At 45.5% G+C, this 12971-nt stretch overlaps 1 protein-coding gene across 1 annotated transcript in view; it reads left to right on the top strand.

The window, feature by feature from the left end:
* The window catches only part of LOC140108515 (uncharacterized), a 52982-nt gene extending 40307 nt beyond the window's left edge, over positions 1-12675 (top strand). Inside the window, exons 3-4 of the mRNA XM_072131782.1 lie at positions 7863-7942; positions 12325-12675. Coding sequence (XP_071987883.1) covers positions 7863-7942; positions 12325-12393 — 149 coding nt within the window. The 3' untranslated portion in view covers positions 12394-12675. The remainder of the gene's footprint in view (positions 1-7862; positions 7943-12324) is intronic.
* The last annotated feature ends 296 nt before the right edge of the window (positions 12676-12971 follow it).

Raw genomic sequence — 12971 nt, forward strand, 5'->3', positions numbered from 1 at the left:
TTACAGGTAAGAGGGGTATTACTGGGTGTTATACCCCATGTAGTGGAGATTACAGGTAAGAGGGGTATTACTGGGTGTTATACCCCATGTAGTGGAGATTACAGGTAAGAGGGGTATTACTGGGTATTATACCCCATGTACTGGAGATAACAGGTAAGAGGGGTATTACTGGGTATTATACCCCATGTACTGGAGATTACAGGTAAGAGGGGTATTACTGGGTATTATACCCCATGTACTGGAGATTACAGGTAAGAGGGGTATTACTGGGTATTATACCCCACGTAGTGGAGATTACAGGTAAGAGGGGTATTACTGGGTATTATACCCCATGTAGTGGTGATTACAGGTAAGAGGGGTATTACTGGGTGTTATACCCCATGTACTGGAGATTACAGGTAAGAGGGGTATTACTGGGTATTATACCCCATGTACTGGAGATTACAGGTAAGAGGGGTATTACTGGGTATTATACCCCATGTACTGGAGATTACAGGTAAGAGGGGTATTACTGGGTATTATACCCCATGTAGTGGAGATTACAGGTAAGAGGGGTATTACTGGGTGTTATATTCCATGTAGTGGAGATTATAGGTAAGAGGGGTATTACTGGGTATTATACCCCATGTAGTGGAGATTACAGGTAAGAGGGGTATTGCTGGGTATTATACCCCATGTACTGGAGATTACAGGTAAGAGGGGTATTACTGGGTATTATACCCCATGTAGTGGAGATTACAGGTAAGAGGGGTATTACTGGGTATTATACCCCATGTAGTGGAGATTACAGGTAAGAGGAGTATTACTGGGGATTATACCCCATGTAGTGTAGATTACAGGTAAGAGGGGTATTACTGGGTGTTATACCCCATGTACTGGAGATTACAGGTAAGAGGGGTATTACTGGGTGTTATACCCCATGTAGTGGAGATTACAGGTAAGAGGGGTATTACTGGGTATTATACCCCATGTACTGGAGATTACAGGTAAGAGGGGTATTACTGGGTATTATACCCCATGTACTTCTGATTACAGGTCAGAGGGGTATTACTGGGTATTATACCCCATGTAGTGGAGATTACAGGTAAGAGGGGTATTACTGGGTATTATACCCCATGTACTGGAGATTACAGGTAAGAGGGGTATTACTGGGTATTATACCCCATGTAGTGGAGATTACAGGTAACAGGGGTATTACTGGGTGTTATACCCCATGTAGTGGAGATTACAGGTAAGAGGGGTATTACTGGGTGTTATACCCCATGTACTGGAGATTACAGGTAAGAGGGGTATTACTGGGTGTTATACCCCATGTAGTGGAGATTACAGGTAAGAGGGGTATTACTGGGTATTATACCCCATGTACTGGAGATTACAGGTAAGAGGGGTATTACTGGGTATTATACCCCATGTACTGGAGATTACAGGTAAGAGGGGTATTACTGGGTATTATACCCCTTGTAGTGGAGATTACAGGTAAGAGGGGTATTACTGGGTATTATACCCCATGTACTGGAGATTACAGGTAAGAGGGGTATTACTGGGTATTATACCCCATGTACTTCTGATGACAGGTCAGAGGGGTATCACTGGGTATTATACCCCATGTAGTGGAGATTACAGGTAAGAGGGGTATTACTGGGTATTATACCCCATGTACTGGAGATTACAGGTAAGAGGGGTATTACTGGGTATTATACCCCATGTAGTGGAGATTACAGGTAAGAGGGGTATTACTGGGTGTTATACCCCATGTACTGGAGATTACAGGTAAGAGGGGTATTACTGGGTGTAATACCCCATGTACTGGAGATTACAGGTAAGAGGGGTATTACTGGGTGTTATACCCCATGTACTGGAGATTACAGGTAAGAGGGGTATTACTGGGTATTATACCCCATGTACTGGAGATTACAGGTAAGAGGGGTATTACTGGGTATTATACCCCATGTACTTCTGATTACAGGTCAGAGGGGTATTACTGGGTATTATACCCCATGTAGTGGAGATTACAGGTAAGAGGGGTATTACTGGGTATTATACCCCATGTACTGGAGATTACAGGTAAGAGGGGTATTACTGGGTATTATACCCCATGTAGTGGAGATTACAGGTAAGAGGGGTATTACTGGGTATTATACCCCATGTACTGGAGATTACAGGTAAGAGGGGTATTACTGGGTATTATACCCCATGTACTTCTGATTACAGGTCAGAGGGGTATTACTGGGTATTGTACCCCATGTAGTGGAGATTACAGGTAAGAGGGGTATTACTGGGTATTATACCCCATGTACTGGAGATTACAGGTAAGAGGGGTATTACTGGGTATTATACCCCATGTAGTGGAGATTACAGGTAAGAGGGGTATTACTGGGTGTTATACCCCATGTACTGGAGATTACAGGTAAGAGGGTTATTACTGGGTGTTATACCCCATGTACTGGAGATTACAGGTAAGAGGGGTATTACTGGGTATTATACCCCTTGTACTGGAGATTACAGGTAAGAGGGGTATTACTGGGTATTATACCCCATGTACTGGAGATTACAGGAAAGAGGGGTATTACTGGGTATTATACCCCATGTAGTGGAGATTATAGGTAAGAGGGGTATTACTGGGTGTTATATTCCATGTAGTGGAGATTACAGGTAACAGGGGTATTACTGGGTGTTATACCCCATGTAGTGGAGATTACAGGTAAGAGGGGTATTACTGGGTATTATACCCCATGTAGTGGAGATTACACGTTAGAGGGGTATTACTGGGTATTATACCCCTTGTACTGGAGATTACAGGTAAGAGGGGTATTACTGGGTATTATACCCCACGTACTGGAGATTACAGGTAAGAGGGGTATTACTGGGTGTTATACCCCATGTAGTGGAGATTACAGGTAAGAAGGGTATTACTGGGTATTATACCCCACGTACTGGAGATTACAGGTAAGAGGGGTATTACTGGGTATTATACCCCATGTAGTGGTAGTTACAGGTAAGAGGGGTATTACTGGGTGTTATATACCATGTTGTGGAGATTACAGGTAAGAGGGGTATTACTGGGTGTTATACCCCATGTACTGGCGATTACAGGTAAGAGGGGTATTACTGGGTGTTATACCCCATGTACTGGAGATTACAGGTAAGAGGGGTATTACTGGGTGTTATACCCCATGTACTGGAGATTACAGGTAAGAGGGGTATTACTGGGTGTTATACCCCATGTAGTGGAGATTACAGGTAAGAGGGGTATTACTGGGTGTTATACCCCATGTAGTGGAGATTACAGGTAAGAGGGGTATTACTGGGTATTATACCCCATGTACTGGAGATAACAGGTAAGAGGGGTATTACTGGGTATTATACCCCATGTACTGGAGATTACAGGTAAGAGGGGTATTACTGGGTATTATACCCCATGTAGTGGAGATTACAGGTAAGAGGGGTATTACTGGGTGTTATACCCCATGTAGTGGAGATTACAGGTAAGAGGGGTATTACTGGGTATTATACCCCATGTACTGGAGATTACAGGTAAGAGGGGTATTACTGGGTATTATACCCCATGTAGTGGAGATTATAGGTAAGAGGGGTATTACTGGGTGTTATATTCCATGTAGTGGAGATTACAGGTAAGAGGGGTATTACTGGGTGTTATACCCCATGTACTGGAGATTACAGGTAAGAGGGGTATTACTGGGTATTATACCCCATGTAGTGGAGATTACAGGTAAGAGGAGTATTACTGGGGATTGTACCCCATGTAGTGGAGATTACAGGTAAGAGGGGTATTACTGGGTATTATACCCCATGTACTGGAGATTACAGGTAAGAGTGGTTTTACTGGGTGTTATACCCCATGTACTGGAGATTACAGGTAAGAGGGGTATTACTGGGTATTATACCCCATGTACTGGAGATTACAGGTAAGAGTGGTTTTACTGGGTGTTATACCCCATGTACTGGAGATTACAGGTAAGAGGGGTATTACTGGGTGTTATACCCCATGTAGTGGAGATTACAGGTAAGAGGGGTATTACTGGGTATTATACCCCATGTACTGGAGATTACAGGTAAGAGGGGTATTACTGGGTATTATACCCCGTGTAGTGGTAGTAACAGGTAAGAGGGGTATTACTGGGTATTATACCCCATGTACTGGAGATTACAGGTAAGAGGTGTATTACTGGGTATTATACCCCATGTAGTGGAGATTACAGGTAAGAGGGGTATTACTGGGTATTATACCCCATGTACTGGAGATTACAGGTAGAGGGGTATTACTGGGTATTATACCCCATGTACTTCTGATTACAGGTAAGAGGGGTATTACTGGGTATTATACCCCATGTAGTGGAGATTACAGGTAAGAGGGGTATTACTGGGTATTATACCCCATGTACTGGAGATTACAGGTAAGAGGGGTATTACTGGGTATTATACCCCATGTAGTGGAGATTACAGGTAACAGGGGTATTACTGGGTGTTATACCCCATGTAGTGGAGATTACAGGTAAGAGGGGTATTACTGGGTAATATACCCCATGTAGTGGTATTACAGGTAAGAGGGGTATTACTGGGTGTTATACCCCATGTACTGGAGATTACAGGTAAGAGGGGTATTACTGGGTATTATACCCCATGTAGTGGAGATTACAGGTAAGAGGGGTATTACTGGGTGTTATACCCCATGTACTGGAGATTACAGGTAAGAGGGGTATTACTGGGTATTATACCCCATGTACTTCTGATTACAGGTAAGAGGGGTATTACTGGGTATTATACCCCATGTACTGGAGATTACAGGTAAGAGGGGTATTACTGGGTATTATACCCCATGTACTGGAGATTACAGGTAAGAGGGGTATTACTGGGTATTATACCCCATGTACTGGAGATTACAGGAAAGAGGGGTATTACTGGGTATTATACCCCATGTAGTGGAGATTATAGGTAAGAGGGGTATTACTGGGTGTTATATTCCATGTAGTGGAGATTACAGGTAACAGGGGTATTACTGGGTGTTATACCCCATGTAGTGGAGATTACAGGTAAGAGGGGTATTACTGGGTATTATACCCCATGTAGTGGAGATTACACGTTAGAGGGGTATTACTGGGTATTATACCCCATGTACTGGAGATTACAGGTAAGAGGGGTATTACTGGGTATTATACCCCACGTACTGGAGATTACAGGTAAGAGGGGTATTACTGGGTGTTATACCCCATGTAGTGGAGATTACAGGTAAGAAGGGTATTACTGGGTATTATACCCCACGTACTGGAGATTACAGGTAAGAGGGGTATTACTGGGTATTATACCCCATGTAGTGGTAGTTACAGGTAAGAGGGGTATTACTGGGTGTTATATACCATGTTGTGGAGATTACAGGTAAGAGGGGTATTACTGGGTGTTATACCCCATGTACTGGCGATTACAGGTAAGAGGGGTATTACTGGGTGTTATACCCCATGTACTGGAGATTACAGGTAAGAGGGGTATTACTGGGTGTTATACCCCATGTACTGGAGATTACAGGTAAGAGGGGTATTACTGGGTGTTATACCCCATGTAGTGGAGATTACAGGTAAGAGGGGTATTACTGGGTGTTATACCCCATGTAGTGGAGATTACAGGTAAGAGGGGTATTACTGGGTATTATACCCCATGTACTGGAGATAACAGGTAAGAGGGGTATTACTGGGTATTATACCCCATGTACTGGAGATTACAGGTAAGAGGGGTATTACTGGGTATTATACCCCATGTAGTGGAGATTACAGGTAAGAGGGGTATTACTGGGTATTATACCCCATGTACTGGAGATTACAGGTAAGAGGGGTATTACTGGGTATTATACCCCATGTACTGGAGATTACAGGTAAGAGGGGTATTACTGGGTATTATACCCCATGTACTTCTGATTACAGGTAAGAGGGGTATTACTGGGTATTATACCCCATGTAGTGGAGATTACAGGTAAGAGGGGTATTACTGGGTATTATACCCCATGTACTGGAGATTACAGGTAAGAGGGGTATTACTGGGTATTATACCCCATGTAGTGGAGATTACAGGTAACAGGGGTATTACTGGGTGTTATACCCCATGTAGTGGAGATTACAGGTAACAGGGGTATTACTGGGTTTTATACCCCATGTACTGGAGATTACAGGTAAGAGGGGTATTACTGGGTGTTATACCCCATGTACTGGAGATTACAGGTAAGAGGGGTATTACTGGGTGTTATACCCCATGTAGTGGAGATTACAGGTAGGAGGGGTATTACTGGGGATTATTTCCCATGTACTGGAGATTACAAGTAAGAGGGGTATTACTGGGTATTATACCCCATGTACTGGAGATTACAGGTAAGAGGGGTATTACTGGGTATTATACCCCATGTACTGGAGATTACAGGTAAGAGGGGTATTACTGGGTATTATACCCCATGTACTGGAGATTACAGGTAAGAGGGGTATTACTGGGTATTATACCCCATGTACTGGAGATTACAGGTAAGAGGGGTATTACTGGGTATTATACCCCATGTAGTGGAGATTACAGGTAAGAGGGGTATTACTGGGTATTATACCCCATGTACTGGAGATTACAGGTAAGAGGGGTATTGCTGGGCATTATACCCCATGTAGTGGAGATTACAGGTAAGATGGGTAGTACTGGGTGTTACACCCCATGTATTGGAGATTACAGGTAAGAGGGGTATTACTGGGTATTATACCCCATGTAGTGGAGATTACAGGTAAGAGGGGTATTACTGGGTATTATACCCCTTGTACTGGAGATTACAGGTAAGAGGGGTATTACTGGGTATTATACCCCACGTACTGGAGATTACAGGTAAGAGGGGTATTACTGGGTCTTATACCCCATGTAGTGGAGATTACAGGTAAGAGGGGTATTACTGGGTATTATACCCCACGTACTGGAGATTACAGGTAAGAGGGGTATTACTGGGTATTATACCCCATGTACTGGAGATTACAGGTAAGAGGGGTATTACTGGGTATTATACCCCATGTAGTGGTAGTTACAGGTAAGAGGGGTATTACTGGGTATTATACCCCATGTAGTGGAGATTACAGGTAAGAGGGATATTACTGGGTATTATACCCCATGTACTGGAGATTACAGGTAAGAGGGGTATTACTGGGTATTATACCCCATGTAGTGGTAGTTACAGGTAAGAGGGGTATTACTGGGTATTATACCCCATGTAGTGGAGATTACAGGTAAGAGGGATATTACTGGGTATTATACCCCATGTACTGGAGATTACAGGTAAGAGGGGTATTACTGGGTATTATACCCCATGTAGTGGTAGTTACAGGTAAGAGGGGTATTACTGGGTATTATACCCCATGTAGTGGAGATTACAGGTAAGAGGGATATTACTGGGTATTATACCCCATGTACTGGAGATTACAGGTAAGAGGGGTATTACTGGGTATTATACCCCATGTAGTGGAGATTACAGGTAAGAGGGATATTACTGGGTATTATACCCCATGTACTGGAGATTACAGGTAAGAGGGATATTACTGGGTATTATACCCCATGTACTGGAGATTACAGGTAAGAGGGGTATTACTGGGTATTATACCCCATGTAGTGGAGATTACAGGTAAGAGGGGTATTACTGGGTGTTATACCCCATGTAGTGGAGATTACAGGTAAGAGGGGTATTACTGGGTATTATACCCCATGTACTGGAGATTACAGGTAAGAGGGGTATTACTGGGTGTTATACCCCATGTAGTGGTATTACAGGTAAGAGGGGTATTACTGGGGTATATATATATATTGTACATCTCCTCGTTGTCTCTGTCTTCTTGCAGCCTCCGGATCTTCTCTCCAGTTCTTGGTTTATGTTGCTCTTCCTGTTCTTGCAGTGAAGGTTATTTTCCTCTTGTTCCTGGTGAGTAATATTCTTCCTCCTTTGGGTTCCCTCTGATCCTCTCTCGGTTGAGCTTCCTCTTGCTATCAGGTTCTCCCATCACTGGAGAAGATCCCGGCTATGGCTGCTGAGTGTCCTTCCCTCTCCTGGTGCCTGGATCTAGTCCCATCTTCTAGGATGTTCTCCAGATGTTCTCCAGAACTTCCTACTGAACAGATAGAAGAGGAAAGGAGAAGCCTCCACAGACCGTCATCCTGAGGCTCCTCACAATAACAACTCTGTCCTGTGCTAGAAACATGGGGTCAGGGGGTAAATGTGGCATCTTAGGGATCCCCTGGTTATCATCCTGAGCCCTCCACACAGAGGTACAGACCCCACCCTGTATATTGGTGTTAGAGCGCCCCCCATCACCAGTCATACAATTACATTTCCTACATTCGCCCTCGAGGAGAAGGGGCCTGCATCGGGCTCTGCAGTAGGCCCCCTGATATCAGAGAGCTCCTGGGGCCATCATCTGGAGGTTGGTGAAGCTCTCGCCTTGGTTTTACCATTTGTCACTGTTCCTTGGTGCTCAGGTCCGGATCTTGGAGATACTCTGGGTGTTATGTGCACCGCAGTCTGGACATGTCTGTCATACCCCAGACATTATCTCCTTCCCCCATGGTCTGCAGGGTCTTCACACAATCTGTATATTTCATGTCTCCAGCAATGGTGGCAACGCCGGATCAGGAAGAGCGGGTACAGACAACGTGAAGAGCGAGGGGCCTAATGGAGGCCACTGCTGGAGGTAGGAAGCCACCACTGATGCAGGAGGCCACCACTGATGTAGGAAGCCACCACTGATGCAGGAGGCCACCACTGATGTAGGAAGCCACCACTGATGTAGGAGGCCACCACTGATGTAGGAGGCCACCACTGATGTAGGAGGCCACCACTGATGTAGGAAGCCACCACTGATGTAGGAGGCCACCACTGATGTAGGAGGCCACCACTGATGCAGGAGGCCACCACTGATGTAGGAGGCCACCACTGATGTAGGAAGCCACCACTGATGTAGGAGGCCACCACTGATGTAGGAGGCCACCACTGATGTAGGAGGCCACCACTGATGTAGGAGGCCACCACTGATGTAGGAGGCCACCACTGATGTAGGAGGCCACCACTGATGTAGGAGGCCACCACTGATGCAGGAGGCCACCACTGATGCAGGAGGCCACCACTGATGCAGGAGGCCACCACTGATGCAGGAGGCCACCACTGATGCAGGAGGCCACCACTGATGCAGGAGGCCACCACTGATATAGGAGGCCACCACTGATGTAGGAGGCCACCTCTCTGCTCTGTGTATTCTGCATGTTCTCTCACTGTCCTCACATGTTTCTATCTGTTGTCTGGGGCCGCCCCATGCACTGACCTGGAGGAGGGAATGTGGTGGAGGTAAGTCCCTGATGCTGAGGAGAAGAAGAGCTTCGTCGGTGTCTTGTTGTGGTGGAGGAGAGGACAGTCACCCGTTTGCTCATGCCGTGGTGATGGGAAACGTCTCTGTATGTGGTTGGTGGCATTACACCAAGGTGCAGACACAAGGTAGAGGTGACAATCAGACCAGGGACACAGTGGTGGGGGGGCTGTGGTGGTGACACGCAGGGCCGTATTATGGGTGGTGGAGGCCCCTGGGCGCAAACTGGTGGTGGCCCTCCCCACAATTGTTGCTAGTAATAAAAATATCCAGTCCCCCTATAATATATACAGCCACCCTATAATAACTATATACACCCCCCCATAATAACTATATACAGCCTCCTTAGTAACTATATACAGCCCTAGGCAAATTAATCAAATTGAACTCACCTTCCTCTGTTCTCCTGATGCGCGTGACTTCCTCCTTTTGGCACTAGTGGCGCAGCGGCAGGGCACCACTGTCTTGGTACAGGTCCGATGGTCTATGGCAGAGCAGGGAAATTATTGTTCCACTTCATAGATTAAAGTCTATGGGGTACCGGCCGGGGAGACGGACCTACGTATACTGTGGGCGATTCCGGCGGCCATGCAGTCACCTGAATCACCCACATTTGGTGGGGGCTTCTTTAAGTACCAAGTGGTGGGGGCTCCGGGGCACGCACCCAGGGTGCCCCCGCTATAATCCGGCCCTGGTGATACGTGAAGCACAAACAGAAAACTGACCCTCAGTAGAGACCAACACCCAGAAATTAAAAATGACTCCTAAAAAAAACTACTCATTGTAATATAAGACCAGCTCTTTATCACCTGCAGAGTCCAGTGTAAGCCGTGAGAATGGGCACAGCGGCCCGGGTATACTGGCACAAGACTGGGCATAGGGCACAGTTCACGGGATCTGCATGTTATAAGTTCTATTTTGTGTACATGTATGTGATCTGAAGCTAACCCTGTGCGTTATGTGTGCTAAACCCTGCCCATACATCATCTACATGCTCTAGAACCCTGACCATGCATCATCTAAATGCTCTAGAACCCTGCCCATACATCATCTACATGCTCTAGAACCCTGCCCATACATCCTCTACATGCTCTAGAACCCTGCCCATACATCATCTACATGCTCTAGAACCCTGACCATGCATCATCTACATGCTCTAGAACCCTGCCCATACATCATCTACATGCTCTAGAACCCTGCCCATACAACATTTACATGCTCTAGAACCCTGCCCATACATCATCTACATGCTCTAGAACTCTGCTCATACATCATTTACATGCTCTAGAACCCTGCCCATACATCCTCTGCATGCTCTAGAACCCTGGCCATACATCCTCTGCATGCTCTAGAACCCTGGCCATACATCCTCTGCATGCTCTAGAACCCTGGCCATACATCCTCTGCATGCTCTAGAACCTTGGCCATACATCCTCTACAAGCTCTAGAACCCTGACCATACATCCTCTACATGCTTTAGAACCCTGGCCATACATCATCTAGATGCTCTAGAACCCTGCCCGTACATCCTCTTCATGCTCTAGAACCCTGCCCATACATGCCTACATGTATGGGCATCGTCTGCATGCTCTAGAACCCTGCCCATACACCATCTTCATGCTCTAGAACTCTGCCCATGCATCATGTACATGCTCTAGATCCCTCCTGTCTCATAAATGTGCTCTGAGTCTATCTCTGTGCTTAATGTGTGATCCGGATTTCCTGGCCGTTTTTTTTTTTTTGCAGATTTTGCAGATTCTTGATATTTTGGAGGAGATCTCCCAGGATTAATAGGGGGCTGTAGGCAGTCCCCGGGTTACGTGCAAGATAGGGACCGGAGGCTTGTACTTAAGTTGAATTTTTTTAGTTTTGTATGGCATAGGATAAGATATTTAGAAGAGCCCACGGGTTGCTGGTAACTAAGGAAGTATTAGCTGGTGCGATCTCACGCTTCCTTAGTTACCTTGGTTGTTCGTATCTCGGAACGCTGTAAGTCGGGGACTGCCTGTATTCCCCCTATAGATACTATGACTCCAGGTGCACAGCTCCCATAGGCCTCTATGGTTCAAGTGTATGTGGGATTGTCAGGATCACAGAATTAGGTTCAGGACGGGAGATATCGGGTCACACTGGATCTTCCTCTGACAGCTCCCCGCCCTCCAGAACCTGAGTGATTTTACCTTCCACCACTCGCCATGTATAAGGGCGTCGAGACACTTTGCATAGATTCGGCCCAAATACAATATTACACTCACTAGTTCAGCAATCACTTCAGGTAACGGAGTTATGGAGTCATTAGAATGCATAAGTTTAATAATTTAATATCAAAAAGGGCAGCGCTTCCAACCAGAATGAGTTATCAAACAAAAGGGTAAGATGAAAGAAGGATATGAGGTAATAATTACCAATATACATCTATTAATATTTCGCTTTCCTGATATGTAAAGTGACTTCTCCTGTCTTTTACCTCTTTTAGCCAGAGATTCCTGACCATAAAATGGAGGGTCATGTGATCTCTATCTGTCCATCAGCAATCGCCCTGCCCGGACCTGTCCATCAGCAATCGCCCTGCCCGCGATTGCTCATGGACAGATAGAGATCACATGACCCTCCATCTGCGGCCATTTTATGGTCAGGAATCTCCGGCTGATGAGGTGAAAGACCGAAGGCTTCACTTTACATATCAGGAAAGCGAATCAGGACTAGTAATAGATGGATATAGGTAAATCACCTCATATCCTGCTCCCTCCCCCCCAACACTTACACAGACATTACAAGAAACATGAGGTGAAGTGACCCGCCCCTTTAAGATATGTGGGCGACGTGTTGCTACTGCGGAGGTAATGATCATGCGATTTGTACAATATCTGAATGAATCCGGTTTTACTGCAGAGTATAATGAAAATACTGAACGTTATTTACACTCCCCAATAATCTCATCCTACAGATAACACGAGGAAAGACTCAACTCATTCACCGCAAACAGTCAGAGGCTTCACAACAAGTCCATTTATAGGAGCAAAGAACAGGATATAATATAATATAATATACAGAGAGAAACAATTATAGGAAAATGTGCACAAAAAGTTACAAAGAAGAAGAAATAAGGGAAGAGGGAGAAGAGAAACATAGAAAAGAGAAGAAAGACGGCCGGAGATTCATATCCACATGTGATAGAAAAGATAACTGGATAAAAAGACAATAAAAAATATGTGACATCTTTTTAACCCCTTCGCCTCAAACCAATTTATTGTTTTTGCGTTTCCATTTTTCACTCCTCACTAGAGATGGGCGAATCAGTTTCACTAGGTCATCCAATTCCTCAAATATAACATCTGACAACCTCAGCCAAGAGTCCGTGGGTTCCTCAGATACAACAATTAGTTGGCATGGCCCACGGGCAGGTCAGCGGCCCTCACCTGTCCTCAACCAGGCTCTGTCCTGTTCCTTTCCCGCAGCCAGAGAGCTACTAGGTGGTTTGGGCTCCGCGCCACTATTCAGCGAGGACGAAGTGATTGGGGACAGTGAGCAGCTGCTTGGCAGTGAAGAGGTGGGGCAGAAATCCGCTGCTTCCTGCAGTAGGCAGGCTGTGCA

This window comes from Engystomops pustulosus, unplaced genomic scaffold (assembly GCF_040894005.1).
Source record: "Engystomops pustulosus unplaced genomic scaffold, aEngPut4.maternal MAT_SCAFFOLD_142, whole genome shotgun sequence".
NCBI lineage: Eukaryota > Metazoa > Chordata > Amphibia > Anura > Leptodactylidae > Engystomops > Engystomops pustulosus.